Below are 16,843 nucleotides of genomic sequence, written 5' to 3' on the forward strand. Positions count from 1 at the left end.
TATAATGGAAAGAGGTGATTGAGATGAGCAGTGTGATTCAGAGCACAGATGCACCCCATCCATCCCCAACCTGATGTAGTCTTTATGCCAGCATCTTTATTTCAAAATGCTGCCTGTTTTTGAAATTATTATATCCTGTTTCATAGATCTTAAGAACTCCACCCAGGAAACTTGGAGCGACCCCCCCCCCCCCCCCAAAACTGTGATTTTTCTTTCTAAAATGAAGATTCTCACAGGCAAGAATGAAAAAGCAATGACTGAAATCAAGGACGTGATCTTGAGATAACTATTTTGATTTGTGGTATTGGTTGCAGAGAGAAACACTTCTGTATCTATTTAGTTGAAAAAATGACTAATTCCAGATTTTCATTTACTGTAACATCTGAGTGCAGTAATTGCAACCAGAATGTGCGCCATTAGCACTCCATCTTGAAAGTGAAGTTTAATCACAGTTCAGTGTTGGCAATCGGGGCTTAGAACTTTACAGCACCCCTTCATATTGACATTCTTGCTATGTACCAGTACTGTGTGTAGCAATAACTAAGTATCAATTGCCATACAGGGTTTAGAATGTAATCTGAATACAGGAATTTGAAAATTTCACACTGCACTGGGTTGCAACACTCTGCATTCATCAAAATATTCTGCCAATCATTAGCGGACCGGAGTTCCGCTGTGGCGACCTCTAACCGGGAAAAGCCACAAGACAACTGGGTTGCAACACCCTGCAGTAAATAATAAAAGGTGAAATTGATTCCTGTAGGCATCTGTTTAGCCAGTGTGGATGTTACAGCAGTGGATTAGGTCTGAGGGCAGGACTTCTAATTATAACAGGGATATTGTCCATTACATAAGGAGAGTCGCTTTAAAAGCACTGTAATTCTTCTGTGCAGACAGGTGATACTGTTTGTTTTGATTACTGCACACATTTTCTGTTTCCTTTAAACAGTAGCATGTTGTAACACCAACATTTGGTTGAGTGGTTACTAGAAACTAAGTACATGATTGTTACACAGCAACTTTTTTTTCCCCTTACAGTATACTTACAGCTAACAGTCTCTCTGCTCTCCTACAGGTTCAAGATCTGGGGCAATAAAAAGTGTCTCAAAGTGCAGAAAATTGCTGGTTTCTGGAAATGCTTCTGTGGACCTGGGCAGTGACCTCCTTCATCCTGCCCTTGCTGTCCTTGTATACCTGCAGTGCCCAAGTAAAGCAGACTCTTAAGCCCATTTTCACTCACAAACCATTCTTGGTAATATGGAATGCACCTACCCAAGACTGCAAACCTCGCTACAAAATAGACGTGAATCTCAAGGTCTTTGATGCTGAAGCATCACCCATTGAGGGCTTTGTGAAGCAGAAGCTGACTCTGTTCTACAAAGACAGGCTTGGACTGTACCCTTTCTACAATGAGAATAATGTTTCTATGAATGGAGGGCTTCCTCAGAACAGCAGCCTTAGTGAACATATTAACAAACTTCAGGATGATGTTGAGAAATATACTCCTCCAAAATCGGAGGATGGTCTTGCAGTAATTGACTGGGAAGAGTGGCGTCCCTTGTGGATTCGAAACTGGGAAGCTAAAGACATTTACAGGACAAAGTCTATTTCATTGGTCAGTTTAAAGCATCCAGACTGGTCTTCAGAAAAAGTAAAACAAGAAGCCTTATTTGAATTTGAGACGGCTGCCAAAGAGTTCATGGCACGTACACTGCGTCGTGCAAAGTTTCAGCGCCCTAATCAGCTGTGGGGCTATTACCTGTTTCCTGACTGTTATAATCATGACTACAAAAAGAACTGGGAAAATTATACAGGTCGCTGTCCAGATGTAGAAGTAAGTCGAAACGATCAACTAATCTGGCTGTGGCAGAACAGTACAGCTGTCTACCCATCTATCTACCTCGACAAGCAGTTAAAGTCGTCTGAGAATGGACGAAAGTTTGTGCATTACCGAGTGAAGGAGGCTATGCGTGTATCTAATCTCCACCATGAATCATTTTCCCTTCCTGTTTTTGTATATACACGTCTCACTTATCAAAGCTCATGGGAAACCCTAAGTGAGGTAGGAAACCAGAAATAATTTAAGTCCACAGACAATGTTATGTATAATTTTGATTACTTGATATGTTTGATGCACCACAACATTTTTGTTATTCCTTAATCTGTCCCTTTTCCCAAGGTTTTGTTTTACGGGTTGGGGGGGGGGGCGGGGAAGGTAGAAGATGCACGCAATGGTTAGAACACTTGGGCTGCATTATGTTTTGTCATATTGCCGTTTCTGTAAGTCTCCTCATCCCACACATGGTCATTTACATGCTCTTTGGACATTAGGCTCCATACAGTTTGGCTAAGAAGTACAAAAGCATCAGAATCCCAATTTCTTTGTAGACATTCTAATGGATCAAATGTTCTTAGGTTTAGGTTCATAGGTGTGTACTAGGCTAACGGCCTTGGAGCCTATATAAGCCTAGCCCAAGATTACCTGGTATCATGCCACCCAAAGTTAGTTCCCAGTGCCCCTGTCAAGCAAGGCCACTGAAGTGATCCCCAGGGTGAAATTCCTATTGCCCACCCACTCGTCAAGATTTCAATGTTTGAAAAAAGAGTCATGCTTGTCCAGGGTCACTAGACTGCATGTCAGAATTGTAATATCTGTGGATGAAAAGATGGCACAAATGACATTTACTATCCGATTTGATTAATAGTATGGGTTCACTGAGTGCAATTTGGGTGCAGCAAAGATGGCTTTTATAGGTAGAAGAATAAAAGTGACAGACCAGAGCATGTAGACTCCTGTGTAATGGAGTAGCTTACCAGCAAAGCATGTCTTTACAGTGTCATCCTGCAATAAACACCTAAGTGGGCTTTGGACAATATGTATATTATGACACAGCTTAAGCTGTAACATATAAAACTGAATCAGAAAACTATTGAGTAGCAGTTGTGTAACTTGGTTCATACATAGTCTGTGTAAAGCTCTACTTCCCCGATGTTTATCATGATCTAGTTGTGGTTGTGTTAGTCAATGTAGTACAGAAGTATAGCCAGAAATTAATTACACTTTATATATAGATATAGAACTCTTTACACGTGTATACACACACACACACACATGTATATTGTATATTATATATATATATATATATATATATATATACACACACACACACACACACACACACACACACACACACACACACACACACACACACACACACACACACACAGTCTTGTTCTGTTGCCCTCTCAACTTGCTTTCCATTCTCCAAATGTTGCCCCATGTACTTAGTAAATGTTTGATGAATTGTCAGTTGTTGCTGTACTCTTCAGCTATAACCAGGCTGTTTCAGTGGAATTTTCCTGTGGCTAAGCATGTTAGCGCCATGTGACACACAAGTTTGAAGTCCTTGAAATATTCCGGCCTTAGAAAGCCGCAATGTTTCTGAGAGCTACAGAGAAATTTTCTCAGCTGAAGGCAGTGTAAGCCTTGGTCTAGTGCTTTTGTGCTCTGGACCGGTCACAAACTCATTGTCGCTCATAGGAGTAGAGTGGTTAAATCCCAGTCATTAGTGTTCACTTCCAGGCAACTTTCCTAGCAGTGTTATTGAGAAATGTAATGGATCAATCATATGGCGCATTGTTTTACCCCCTGGCTTACTTTGTGACTCTGGCTTTGATTGCCTTTATACAGCTTCACAATAATTTACTCTGTTTATATCACTATGGCTTGCAACCCTTTACTATGGTGTTTTAAACAATTTAATAATAATGAGTACATCACTGGCAGTGCTTTAAAGGAGCCTTGTTCTGAAGTAAATTTTTATGTGCCCAAGTTTTCCATCATGTTATAACAAAATGTGCTTCTGTGGCAAAGTCCTCAATCTCATACCTGGAATGAAAATTAATTTAAGAAAAGTTATTTAAAAAATGTGCTTTTCATACTGTCATTATGTGGGTCATCTGAAATTACTTAACATCAAATGTTGGATGAATAATTGCAATCATTTTAATGAAAAGGCTTGTTAAACCTCTTGGGGACCTTTACATCAGTATCTGCCTGGCAGGTCTTTCCCTGGTCCAGTCACTTGCTTTCTTAGTCTCTTAATCAATGTGACTGTTAATTTTGTCACCACCACCGACAGTTAATGCATTGCTTTGGATAAAAATGATGCCTGGTGGTAGTGTTTCTTTTCATGTCATTGTATTTGTCCCTTTTTATTTCACTTTGGCTGTCGGTGCTATTAAGCAAGTCATTTTGACTTCTCATTTCTTATCCGTATATTCGGTCTTTTAGGAGTATACCCTACCTTGGCTTTTCTTGCATTTGCACTTTCCATTTTTTCCATGTGGCCCTGTACAGTTTTTTTCACCACTCTCTCCTCCGTGCACCTGGTTATGTTTGATATCTTGATTAAACAGCAGCCTGGTTCCTGTAACCTCAACAATACAGTGAGCAGATGTCCTCTGGCATCTCAGTTCATTGTTCAGTTGTACAGCCCGCTTTTAGAAAATATCACTGTGCAACTTTTGCATATTCTGAAGTGGCTCCACTAAATCAAGACTAAAGCCGTTATTACTGACACTTAAAAGTTAATAGTATAGACCATAAATTCTGAACTGAAAAGCTGTCGGAACTTCCTAGTAATGGTTATGAAACACTGTTTGCTTAAAACAAAAGCATCGTACTCTTCCGGCTTTTCACGGTTAGGGGTCACCACAGCGGATCACCTGTCCACTCATGATTGGCAGTGGAGTTTTACGGTGTTGCCAGCCCGGTGCCCAACCTTCCACAGAAGGCACACACGCACACATTCACACCTAGGGCCAATTTAGAGTGTCCAATCCTCCTACAGCATGTCTTTGGGATGTGGGAGGAAACCGGAGCACCCGGAGGAAACCCACATGACCACAGGGAGGACATGCAGACTCCGCACACAAGGCACCCCAGCCGAGGATCAAACCGGAAAACCTCTTGCTGTGAGGCAGCAATGCTAACCGCTGCACCACCGTCACCGCCCAAAAGTATTGTACTACTCTATTCCCTCTAATTATAAAAATCTTCCAAAAGATCTAGAAACATCTAAGATCTCAAATTACAATCAGGTGAAACCACACCCCAGCCGAGGATCAAACTGGAAAACCTCTTGCTGTGAGGCAGCAACGCTAACCGCTGCACCACCGTCACCGCCCAAAAGTATTGTACTACTCTATTCCCTCTAATTATAAAAATCTTCCAAAAGATCTAGAAACATCTAAGATCTCCAATTACAATCGGGTGAAACCATTTCCACCTAGAGAAAACTTCAAAGTAACTTAAGTGTGTAACTTGTACATCAGTGTTGCACTTACCAAATACTACTTGAAAAATAAAATGCTGTCACTAGCGCCTCAAATGTAGAAATTGGCATTCTACACCTCTCAGATAATACCTGATATTGAATTCTACAAATGGCTGTAATAGTGCCTGAACTGTATATTAAGCTTCACAAGTCTGGCAGTTGGTGTAGACAATTAAGGCACTGAGCTTGTTAACAGCTGCTTCAAGTGCTGTTTGGTACGATTCCCCCCTGCCTGATTTGACTGTGATTTGAGCAAGTCACTTACAGTACTGTGGGAAAGTTGGGCTGCACTCATCAGTGGTTGCATGGACCATATGCCTAGAAATGCAGAAAATGTAACCTCATGTCTCTCACTGTCCAGATTTTTGCCCCATATTTTTCATCTGTTCTTCATAAAGTCTGTAGATTACTGGCAAATCATTGGATTTAGGATCACTAAATAAGTAATGGGCATTAGAGTTTCAGACTTCATATCCTTCAAGAAAATACATGCTAATGCAAAGCATGTTGTTCTAGAAACTAAGTTTATAAGAGCAATATTTAAACTGTGTCCCTATTTGTGGGCTTTAATCCCCTCATTATTTTTTTTTGACTTGTCCTGATTTTCTTTCTTCAGAGGTGGAGAAATATGAACAACATTGTAAAATGACTAAAATTTATTTGCTCGATAAATTCCTGGCACTGCCATAAATCACAGCATCAACTATAAGGTGGGATTCATAAAGATGAGCAATGTGGTCTGTGTCTAAGGTGTGATTTTTAGAAAGTTTAAAATGCTCTCTTTAAGCTTCATGTACATAAAATTTAGAAAAAAAAATACCCACAGGAACATACTGTGTATACCATAGGGTGTCAATTTATGCAGTTACAGAACACACAATGCAGAGACTGCTTTAGCTTCAGTGTGGAAGAAGTCATCCGCTAAATTAAATGTCTCACTCACTCTATTTTTACCAGTTATTGCTAAAAGCACTTGGGCAGTTGTGCCCTTTGGCTACCCTTGCATCGTGTTGGCCCAGGTACCCACCCTTCCACTCCATGCATAAACACACACACACCCATTGAAAAAGACACACACTTGATCAGGCTTGTACAGACACACATGCAGTCAACCTGCTACATAATTTCACCACAGTGACCACTCCGGCAGAGGTGCAAGCGTGCACAACTCCATTTATATCCCTACAGAGAGGCATGCACGTACACAGACAAACACATCTCCAAGCCCTATATAGTACAAAGTCCCTCACCATCATGTTTGTGTTCTTACCTTTCCAAACCACAGAGTGACATGATCACATTGGCTAATGATGCCTTTACCTAGGCATCCTTAACCTCTGACTTTTTGCCAACTTACAGGCTTTTCCTTTCTGATAGACTACAGAGATGTCCGATTGGTAGAAAACTAAGATCTTAACCCTGTCTATTGTAATGTGTTTACTCCCCTTGCGCAAACTTACTAGTGTGCTAACCCTAACCCTACATATTACATTATTAAAAACCGTTTCTCTAACGATACCTCTAATAGACGAAAGGACACTGCATATGCATAACACTGAATCTATATTTCTTACATGACTGAAGGCTAACCCATCATCACTCACACACAAGCAGTACTTGATAGAACAGAACCTTGCATGCTCTCACAAGCACCACATTTTCAATCTAAAGTTCATTTTCTTGCACATCCTACAGGCTTGCACTAATATAAAGCTTAACTTCACCCAAATGTGATTTACTCAGCCATTTGAGCTGTCATTCAAATTTTTGTCCATTTGTGGCATACACAGAGGAGAACAGTGAAGTTCAGGTTTGGAATGCCTGTCTGTCTTGTATCAACACAGGTGAAATTTAATGTTCTGGATGGGACAGTTTTTTGTTTTGAAATGTTAGTACCGAATGCGTCAAGTAGTAGTGATGTTACAATAATAGGTGATCCGACTATGATCAAAAGTAATCAAATTGTTTGGCTGTTTAGAGTCAGTAATGTATGTAAAAAGAACTGATACAGACCCTTGTGCATTTCTGTGTGTTTGTTCCTGTATGCAATGTTTTAATATAAAAAAAGATCCAGAATTTGCCAGTATTAGAGATGATGATGGCTTGTAAATTTTTGTAGAAGTTCTGCATTGGTAGCCTTACTTGCTTTTAATGTTTTTAAATTTTCTCCATTTTGGTCCTGATATCCTGAGTTAGGGCCAAAGCCTCATTAATTAGTATTAATCCTAAAGTAGTTTTAAAGAGGGCTCATCTTTTATCTGAGATGTCAGCAATCTGTGTAGTTGTAGCTTCATCTGTAACATTTTTATCTCTAGCTTAAACCAGAGTCTTGACTATATATGTAAATCAAAATAATTGCACCTTTTTGACAGAGATAATGGTTCTAAAGAGAGGGGAGGAAATCGTCCTAGACCACAAGTGATTTTAAAAGAAGGGTCCATCTCCCCAGTAAATAAAATAGTGGAGGCTAAACCAGTCTGTATGTTAACCAGTCTAGATAGGAAAGGAGCATTTACTACATGGGTCATATATATGCCTATATAAGCCTAGCCCAAGAAGATTACCTGGTATCATGCCGCCCAAAGTTAGTTCCCAGTGCCCCTGTCAAGCAAGGCCACTGAAGTGATCCCCAGGGTGAAATTTCTATTGCCCACCCACTCGTCAAGATTTCAGTGCTTGAAAAAAGAGCCATGCTTGTCCAGGGTCACTAGACTGCATGTCAGAATTGTAATATCTGTGGATGAAAAGATGGCACAAATGACATTTACTATCTGATTTGATTAATAGTATGGCTTCACTGTGTGCAATTTGGGTGCAGCAAAGATGGGTAAGGCTTTTATAGGCAGAAGAATAAAAATGACAGACCAGTGCAAGATCTGACTAATTGTATTCCTGGGAGCAAGCTTGAATACAAATTCCCAGATGGCCTACCTCATGCCAGAGAAACACATTTATTTGATAGCCTGACATTTCTTTTTGGATGATGTCATCTGCAGTAGGATTCTTAATGAACATGAGAACAATTCGAGTTTCATTATACATTTCAGTTAAGCAACAGTGATCCAGTAGATGAAATTCAGATAATGGTAACACAAAATTTAATTTAAGTTATAATTATAATACACTTTTTGAAATCTTTGCTATTTTGATAGCATTTCAACTCCATCACTTATTGACAAGGCAGAGTTTGTTAGGAGCAAGGTGAATTTCTAGGATGTTTACTGGATTTTTGTTGAGCTGAGACAAAATTTTTGTTTCTTAGCTGGATTACTAAAATTCATTGAAATTTGGAAGTCTGTCATAATTAGTTGACATTAAAGCACAGCTTTTTCAACTTAATCTCTCATATACACACTCCAAAGTTGTACTTTGTCAGCTGCTGGTCTAATCCAGCACCTACCTCTGTAAAATCAGACTGATGCACACACTTCAAGCAGTAAAGGCTATAAGTGGAAAACAAATGCCATGCGCACTTAGCCATTTTGCTATAGAACTAAAAGCAACCTTGCTCTCTCGTACCATACTACAGTGCGTTATACACTGAACATCATATTTTCTTGATCAAGCCCTAACTATTATGCCCACAAGATTTCATAACATTATGTATTACGCAAGTCAAACAGCATACGCAGCTCTGAGATAGTGATGTCATCCAATTATTTTTTTCAGTCTTAGAATCCTCGTGTTCACTCTCATGAAAAGATGAAAAATATACAGGGAAATATAGGTTCATAGGTGTTTACTAAGCTAACGACCACAGGGGCTTTTATAAGCCTAGTCATGGATCACAAATCTGACAAGTTATTGTACCCTTGATAAGTGTAAGCAGGGGCTTGAGAGGTGAAACCTTTACATGCTAGGGGCCTGGGAGATGAACCATTTACGGGTTGCCTGTGTCCATTAGAGACCTAGATGTTCTTAATGTTTCACTGTTGCAGTCATTACATTTGGGTTATCTGCTTGCAGGTAGCCCTCAGTCGGCCTGATTATCAAAGTCTTGGGTCCTGCGTCGGTTGCTGTCTCATCTTCCAGGACATCAGGTAGTCAGGGGTATAAAGCATGAAGCCGACACCATTACATCAGTCTTTCTAGCCATGCGGTGCCCTTAGCAGAAGCAATTCACAAGTGCCAGTCAGCAGACTCCTGAAATTTTCATTTTCGAGTTTCAGAACCGAAGTCTTCAAAAAAGCTAAGTACCCCTTGGGATCCTTTTTCTTACTCTAAACCGATGTCAGTAAAAGTTAACAATTGTATTACTTGTGGAAAGCAAATACCTCAAAGATTTTCATTTGTACTGCATTCCTTGCTTAGGCCCAGACCACAACATCCCTCGCTGTCTGTTTTGTGCCTTATTCAATCCTCGAACTATACGTCATCAGTTCATTTTCGCATCAAACTATTTCGGTACTCTGTTCAATTATCCAGAAATGGCTTCGGTAAGCCATCTGACTACCAACATTGCGAAAAAAACGTAAAGATAAAGACAGAGACAGATCGCATAGGTCCAAAGCTGCAGACGACGCTTCCGTTAAGCTAGTCGCCAGTTCACCGGTACTCAGGCGCTTTTGCAGCCCCTGATACCCGCTACTTTAGATTCGCAGGCCTCTACTGAGACCCATTCGGAGTCCGGTATGCCGCGAGATGCTTCGACTGTGGAACCTGCGGATGTCTCTACCTTGGATGGGTCCGGAGCCACTGTGCAGGCACCGGCTTCTGAGGGTTTATTCAGGCTTACTGACTTGCATATAAAACCGATGCCATCTTCTTCAAGGCCTAAAACTCTATCCGTCTAGAAAACTGATGCCAAGACCACATGGTCAGGCCCCTATGCCTAAAAAAAAAATGTTAAGAATGACTGAAGACCTTGTTACTCTAATCGGGGGAAGCCAGCCTTCTCCCTCTAAGAGACCTAGAATTGATTTTCCTCCTGATTCTTCTGATCAGGATTCTGAAATTTTTTGTTTCTTTTGATGACCAGGATTTGCCCTTATCTACCTATGAGGATTCTGATGCAGAAGACTCCATTCCCTCTGCTTCCCCTCCAGAAGATTTCTCTTTTGGTGAAGCGTTGCATACCCTTAGGGAGCATTTCTGCTGGGAAAGCCAGGATTACTCTGACTCCAAAAAGTGGCTTAGGGAATTCTTACTCCTACCTCAACAAAGGCTTTTATCTATCCCTCCTGTACTGGACATTGTAGATGATGCCTTCTTGGAATCTATCCTGGCCCCAGAAACTTTACCTCTGGCTCCCAGGAAACCTGACTGGTATTACAGAGTACCTGACTCTCATGTTCATTAAGAATCCTACTGCAGATCCAGAGACAATTTCACAGGGACCCAAAGGCATTAAGGCTACTAATGCCAAAACCCTACCCCCTCTGATGGAGATTCTAGGGCCCTGGATAGATGGAGTAAGAAGGTATACACTTCTGCTACTTTGGCAGTTAGGGCCTTAAACTGCCAGTTTCATATGAAGTATCGGCATATTATTGGATTACTTAAACAGAAAATGATGTTGATTCCTGACCGTACTGATAATAAAGAATTATAGGATTTAATGCATTCTGCTGAACAAATTGGTAAACATACTTTGCAGTGTGGTTTTGACTCCTTAGAGGCACCTTGCAGGGCTGCTGTCACTGGGTCTGTACTTAGAAGGCATGCTTGGCTTAAGGAACAAACTTTGCCAAATCATGTTAAAGCTCAATTACTGGATGCTCCCTTAACCCAAGACTGCCTGTTTGGCAACAAAGTGGAAGAAGTACTTAAAAAGATGGAGGAAAAAGCTAAATCTCTGCAAACTGTTAGATTTCCTGCAAGTACAGCTTCCCAGATTTAGTAGGCATTGGCCTTCTAAGAATTGGTCCTTTCCTGTCTCTTCAGGCCTTTTCAGTCCAAACCCAGGACCAACAGACCACCCAGGCTTCAATGTCAAGGTACTCACAGGCCTAAGCAGTGGGGGGCTCCCACTTCCAAAGCTGGAAGTAGTAAGAAACCCCCCCCCAATGGTATACTGTCACAATGACTTAACCTTAAACCTTCCAAACCCTGCTCAACTGACTGCTCCTTTAGGGAGAAAGATCGCCCTGCATGCAAAAAACTGGGAACTCATTACCCAAGCCAAATGGGTTTTAAATACAGTTTCCCAAGGATACAGATTCCATTTCCACACCTTACCCAACCCCAAACTGTTGGCCAGACCTAACCCCAAATCAGTGGGCAGAGGTTCAACAACAGGTTCTCTCTCTCTCGGTATCAGGGCTATTCAACCTGTCCCAGAAGAGGAATGGGGAAAAGGTTTTACTCAAGACTTTTCCTAGTACCCAGGAAAGACGACTCCTGGTGTCCTATCCTGGATCCGACTATCCTAAGCACCTTTTTGGTAATTCCAAAATTCAAAATGCTAACTCTTCATCAGCTGCTTCCCATGCTAGGCAAAGATGCCTGGTTGGCAACATTGGATTTAAAGGAAGCTTACCTGCACATCCCAATAAGGAAATCTTGCAGAAAATACCTACGCTTCAGAGCAGGCTGCATGCACGATCAGTTCTCTGCACTGCCCTTTGTGAATACCCTGGGTGCAGCAGATAAGCCAAAGTGCCTAGCTCCAGTCATTGCATTCTGCAGGCAAAGAAATATTCAGATATACCCATACCTGGACGATTGTCTAATTCAGGCAGAAAGCCAGGACATACTATTAAATCATCTGGCATTTGTAAAGAAACTGTTAACCTCACTGGGGTACACCATAAACGAAAAGAAATCACACCTAATACCCTGCCAACTAATTGTATTTCTGGGAGCAAGCTTGAATACAAATTCCCAGATGGCCTACCTCATGCCAGAGAAACACATTTATTTGATAGCCTACTTCAAACTACTGGCTACAAAGACTCTGGGAGCAAGCTTGAATACGAATTCCCAGATGGCCTACCTCATGCCAGAGAAACACATTTATTTGATAGCCTACTTCAAACTACTGGCCACAAAGACTCTGCTGTCTGCAAGGAAAATACTGCAAGCCCTGGGGTTCATGGCCTCTTGCATTCTAATAATTCCATATGCAAGACTGCATATGAGGAAACTACAATGATATCTAAAAAGCCTATGGTGTCAACATTCTCAGGACCTGGAATCAATGATTCCTATCATTCCTTGTATAATGACAAGAGTTCCTTTGGTGGGCAGAGGCCTGTCACCACAACAAGGGACTGCCATTCACTCTACCCCCTGCCGCTCAAACCCCAACAGACTGATCAGCCTATGCATGGGTGGCTCACTTGGAACGGCAGTGCATTCAGGGCAAATGTAATCAGAGTCAAATGCACCTGCATATCATTCAAAAAGAAATGCTAGCTGTACAGAATTCTGACAGCCTTGAAGGACCACATTTTTCCAGGACAATTATTGGTAAAGACAGACAACACCACTGTTAAGTGGTACATAAGCAGGGAGGAACCCACTCATACCCTCTCTGCAGACTAGCCATGGCTCTGTGGAACACCGCCTTGAGCTACCAAGTGCACCAACAAGCTCAATTCCTGCCAGGCAAGCTAAATACACTGGCAGATGACCTAAGCAGAAATCTCATGTGCCCACATGAGTGGAAACTGGAACCAAAGATATTCAACATTTTGAGAAACAAATGGGGGAGCCCAGAGATAGACCTGTTTACCTCCCCTCAGAACTACCAATTGGACAAACTCTGTACAAGGACTACCCACAGACAAGCTTGGAAAGTGGATGCCCTGTCCTTCACCTGGGAAAGCCTCTCAGTTTATGCCTTCCCCCTCTGCCTTGCCTCTCGAAAGTTCTACTAAAGATCAAACAGGACAAACCAAGGACAATACTCATTGCACCAGACTGGCCACGCCAACACTGGTACCCTCTCTTGCGCAGTATGTCACTACTGGAACCATGGCACCTGCCTCCGACCCCTTCCATACTGTTCCAGAAGGAGGGCCAGATTCTGCACCCCCAGCATCAAACCCTGAACCTGGCAGCCTGGTTAATTACTTGAGTTCTCCTATACCATCCATCAGTAAGCAAGTGCTGGATGTCCTCCTGGAGGCAAGGAGGGCCTAGTACTAGAAAATACTATGCTGAAAAGTAGAAAAGATTCTGTTCCTGAAGCCAGACCCAGGGGATGGGTAGATTCCCAAAGTTCACTAGTGCCCAGTTTACTGCATATTCTTCAATACTTGACAAAGATGCTTCACAGGGGCCTTTCCTTCTCTTCTATTAAAATTCATGCCTCTGCCATTTCAGCACATTATAATACTGAGCCACCCCTCTTCTCTCACCCCCTGCTGAAACAATTCCTCAGAGGGGCCAAAAATTTAAGACCACGCAGGAGAGCCCCCCTACTCCAGCCTGGGACCTTAACTTTGTATTGGAAAAGCTCACTCTACTTTGAGCCAGCTGCAACTGCAGAGCTGAAATTCCTTTCTTGGAAAGCAGCATTTCTTCTAGCCATCACTTCAGTAAGACGGGTGTCTGAATTGCAGGCCCTCCTGGGAAATGGAGCCTTTCATCATCTTTCATGCGGACAGGGTGTCCCTCAGGACCAATCCTTCCTTTATGCCCAAGGTGGTATCCAGTGTGGCCCTTAATCAGTCCATTCATTTGCCAACCTTCTTTTCTAATCCACAGAACAAAGGGGAATGGATACTGCACTCCTTAGATGTGCACAGACAACTTAGATTTTACTTGGACAGGACTAAGCCTCTCAGGAAATCTGAACAGCTGCTAGTTGCTTTTGCTGCAGGGGCAGAGGGGAAGGCTATTTCAAAGCAAACCATTTCTAAGTGGATAGGCCATTGCATTCATTTCTGCTATAAGCACCATGGAAGACCTACCCGCAGGGGAGAAGACTCAATTCCACCAGGGCTGCATCTGCTTCTACAGCCTTTCTCAGAGGTGTTCCTACCAGGGACATCCTAGAAGCTGCTACCTGGAGTTCTATGCATACTTTCACAAAGCATTACCACTTGATATTTTTTTCTAAATCCAGAGCTGGTTTTGCCACTGCAGTCTTGCAGGGCATAATAGCTGGTCCTAATGCTCTCTAATTGCCTCCTTCCTTTTTTAGCTTTGGGAATCTACCCAAATGTAATGACTGCAACAGTGAAATGCGAAGAACATAGTACAGTTGTGTACACCTGCCATAAATGTAGATGTTGGCGTGTATTCACTGTTGCAGTCCTGGTTACCCTCCCTCCAGCCCCGTGAGTTCTATTGACTATACCTCTCTTTTGTTTACTATACTTAAGCTTTCTGGTGTATTTGCTTTTTGTTGGAGATGTAACCTTGTATATAATTTCTTCCCATTTATGGGGGCACCTGTCATCTGGATCAAGAAAAACTGATGTAATGGTGTCGTCTGCATGCTTTATACCACCGACTACCTGACATCATGGAAGATGAGACAGCAACCGACGCAGGACCCAAGACTTTGATAATCAGGCAGACTGCGGGCTACCTGCATACAGATAACCCATATGTAATGACTGCAACAGTGAATACATTTGAACATCTACATTTATGGTAAGAATATACACAACTGTAATTTTCCAAACTAGGGATGCATTTTCCTGTTCCCCATCCAGTTGTCCAGGTTGCACTTGAATTGGTTAGGGAGGAACTCTGCGCTACATGGATGGGAGCCTGTTCCAGAGACTGGGTAATCTCTGGGATACTTGCCTATCTCTCCAGCAGGTCCTATTTATATCACATCCAAGGTTTAAGTCTTTAGAATGGGTAACTCTGGTGCAGCTTGTTTTGCTGATATGCAGGACATACATCAGTATGTGGTCTGTCAATGCCTTGCATGTCAGGCATAGATCTCCCCTCAAAAACCTGTTGGAGACAGACTACAGGGATTAGAGCCTTGAGGCAGTCCGCTTAGGGCATTTTACTTAACCCCTGTATTCCTTTAGTTAGAAATATATATGCAAGGGTAAGGTACTTCAGGTTGGGCAAATCAGATGATCTTTGTTTCACTGTTGCAGTCATCACATTTGGGTTATCCTGCCAGGGGTAGCCCTCAGTCTGCCCGAATACCAGAGGCTTAGTATTTCTGGGTTGGTTGCTGTCGCTCCAGGACTGATGTCAGGTCGTCAGTATAAAATCAGGCAGCCGACGCCATTACATCAGTTTTTCTTGCCCAGAAGCAGATGTCCTTCAAGGATGCATCTGCAGTCCTTACAAATGGGTTGTCCTGTCGTCAGGCAGCCCTTCGGTCGGCCGGATTCCAAAGTCTGGGTCTGGCCTCGGCTGGTGTCGCACTTCACCCGACGTCATAGCTGCAGTTCTTCGGCTATAAAGGCATCAGCCGACGCCATTTTCCTCCGTCTTTCTTGCCACGTGGTGCCCGAAGCAGAAGCTGTTCGCAAGTGCCGGTCGGTCAGAACCAGAGATTACTACTACCGAATACTTCTACTACTACCGAAGACTTCTAAAAAGCTAAGTACCCCGTTGGGGACTCTTTCTTGCCTCAGCCGATGTCAGAAAAAGTGAATAACTGTTTAACTTGTAGGAAACAAATACCTCATAAAGATTTCCACTCTTACTGCTTACCTTGTTTAGGCCCAGACCACGACGTAGCAGCTTGTCTAGCCTGTGCTTCTTTTAACCGACTGACGCTTAGACGTTGGTCGGAATTTGCTGAGGAGTTTTTCGGCTCCGATTTTGCTTACATTATGCCGTCTGATCCTCCGACTACGCAAATATCTAAAAGCGCAAGGAAAGGACCGACTTTTCGCGGTCCGCGGTTTCGGCGAAAGCGGTTAAACCAGCGAGTGTCTCTGTTTCGGCTGAAACCGAGCTCGCGGTTCTTCCTTCAGCCGAAAACTTACCTCCTACCGAGGCCTCATCCAACCTGGTGGAATCGGCTTCTGAAATCCCACCTGCTCTTGCAGGTTCCCAGGAACTATCTGATACTATCCCCTTGGATATTTCAACCCCTGCACGTGGAACTGCTAGGCCACCTGCAACCATGTCAATTAAGGCCTTTGCCAGGGCTAAAGCAGCTAAATCTACTAAATCTGTGCCTGCTAAGACCCCCTCTCACAGGCCTAGCTCTAGTTCACAAATGCTTAGTCTAGCAGAGGATCTCATTTCTTTGATCCAGGGATCCCAACCTCACCGAGACAGGGCCTCTCACCCACCTCCAGAGAAGAGGCCTAGAGCAGAGCCCCCTGAGCCAGTTTCTACAGATGACTCCTCTGATGATTCAGATAATACAAACCCTCCAGAGGGCCCTTTCTCCCCTTATGAAGACTCTGATGCTGAAGAGTCCATTCCTTCTGCCTCTCCGCCTGAGAAATTTTCCTTTGGGGAAACCTTGCATGCTATGAGGGAACAATTTCAATGGCAGGGCCAGGATTTTTCAGACTCTAGAAAAAGGCTTAGAACCTTTCTGCATTTACCACAGCATAGGCCTTTAGCCATCCCTCCAGTTCTCTCTGTTGTGGATGATGCATTTAATGATGCTTGTACTGCTC

General features: G+C 42.7%; 1 protein-coding gene across 2 annotated transcripts in view; it reads left to right on the forward strand.

Annotated features, from left to right (window-relative positions):
* The window catches only part of LOC122806829 (hyaluronidase-2-like), a 174,071-nt gene extending 171,976 nt beyond the window's left edge, over positions 1-2,095 (forward strand). For both annotated transcript variants that reach the window (XM_044077570.1, XM_044077571.1), the window contains exon 3: positions 1,076-2,095. In XM_044077570.1, the coding sequence (XP_043933505.1) occupies positions 1,136-2,080 (945 nt within the window). In that variant the 5' untranslated portion in view covers positions 1,076-1,135 and the 3' untranslated portion in view covers positions 2,081-2,095. The remainder of the gene's footprint in view (positions 1-1,075) is intronic.
* The last annotated feature ends 14,748 nt before the right edge of the window (positions 2,096-16,843 follow it).

The sequence above is a fragment of the Protopterus annectens genome, chromosome 7.part0 (genome assembly GCF_019279795.1).
Source record: "Protopterus annectens isolate FY-2018-M chromosome 7.part0, PAN1.0, whole genome shotgun sequence".
Classification (NCBI taxonomy): domain Eukaryota; kingdom Metazoa; phylum Chordata; order Ceratodontiformes; family Protopteridae; genus Protopterus; species Protopterus annectens.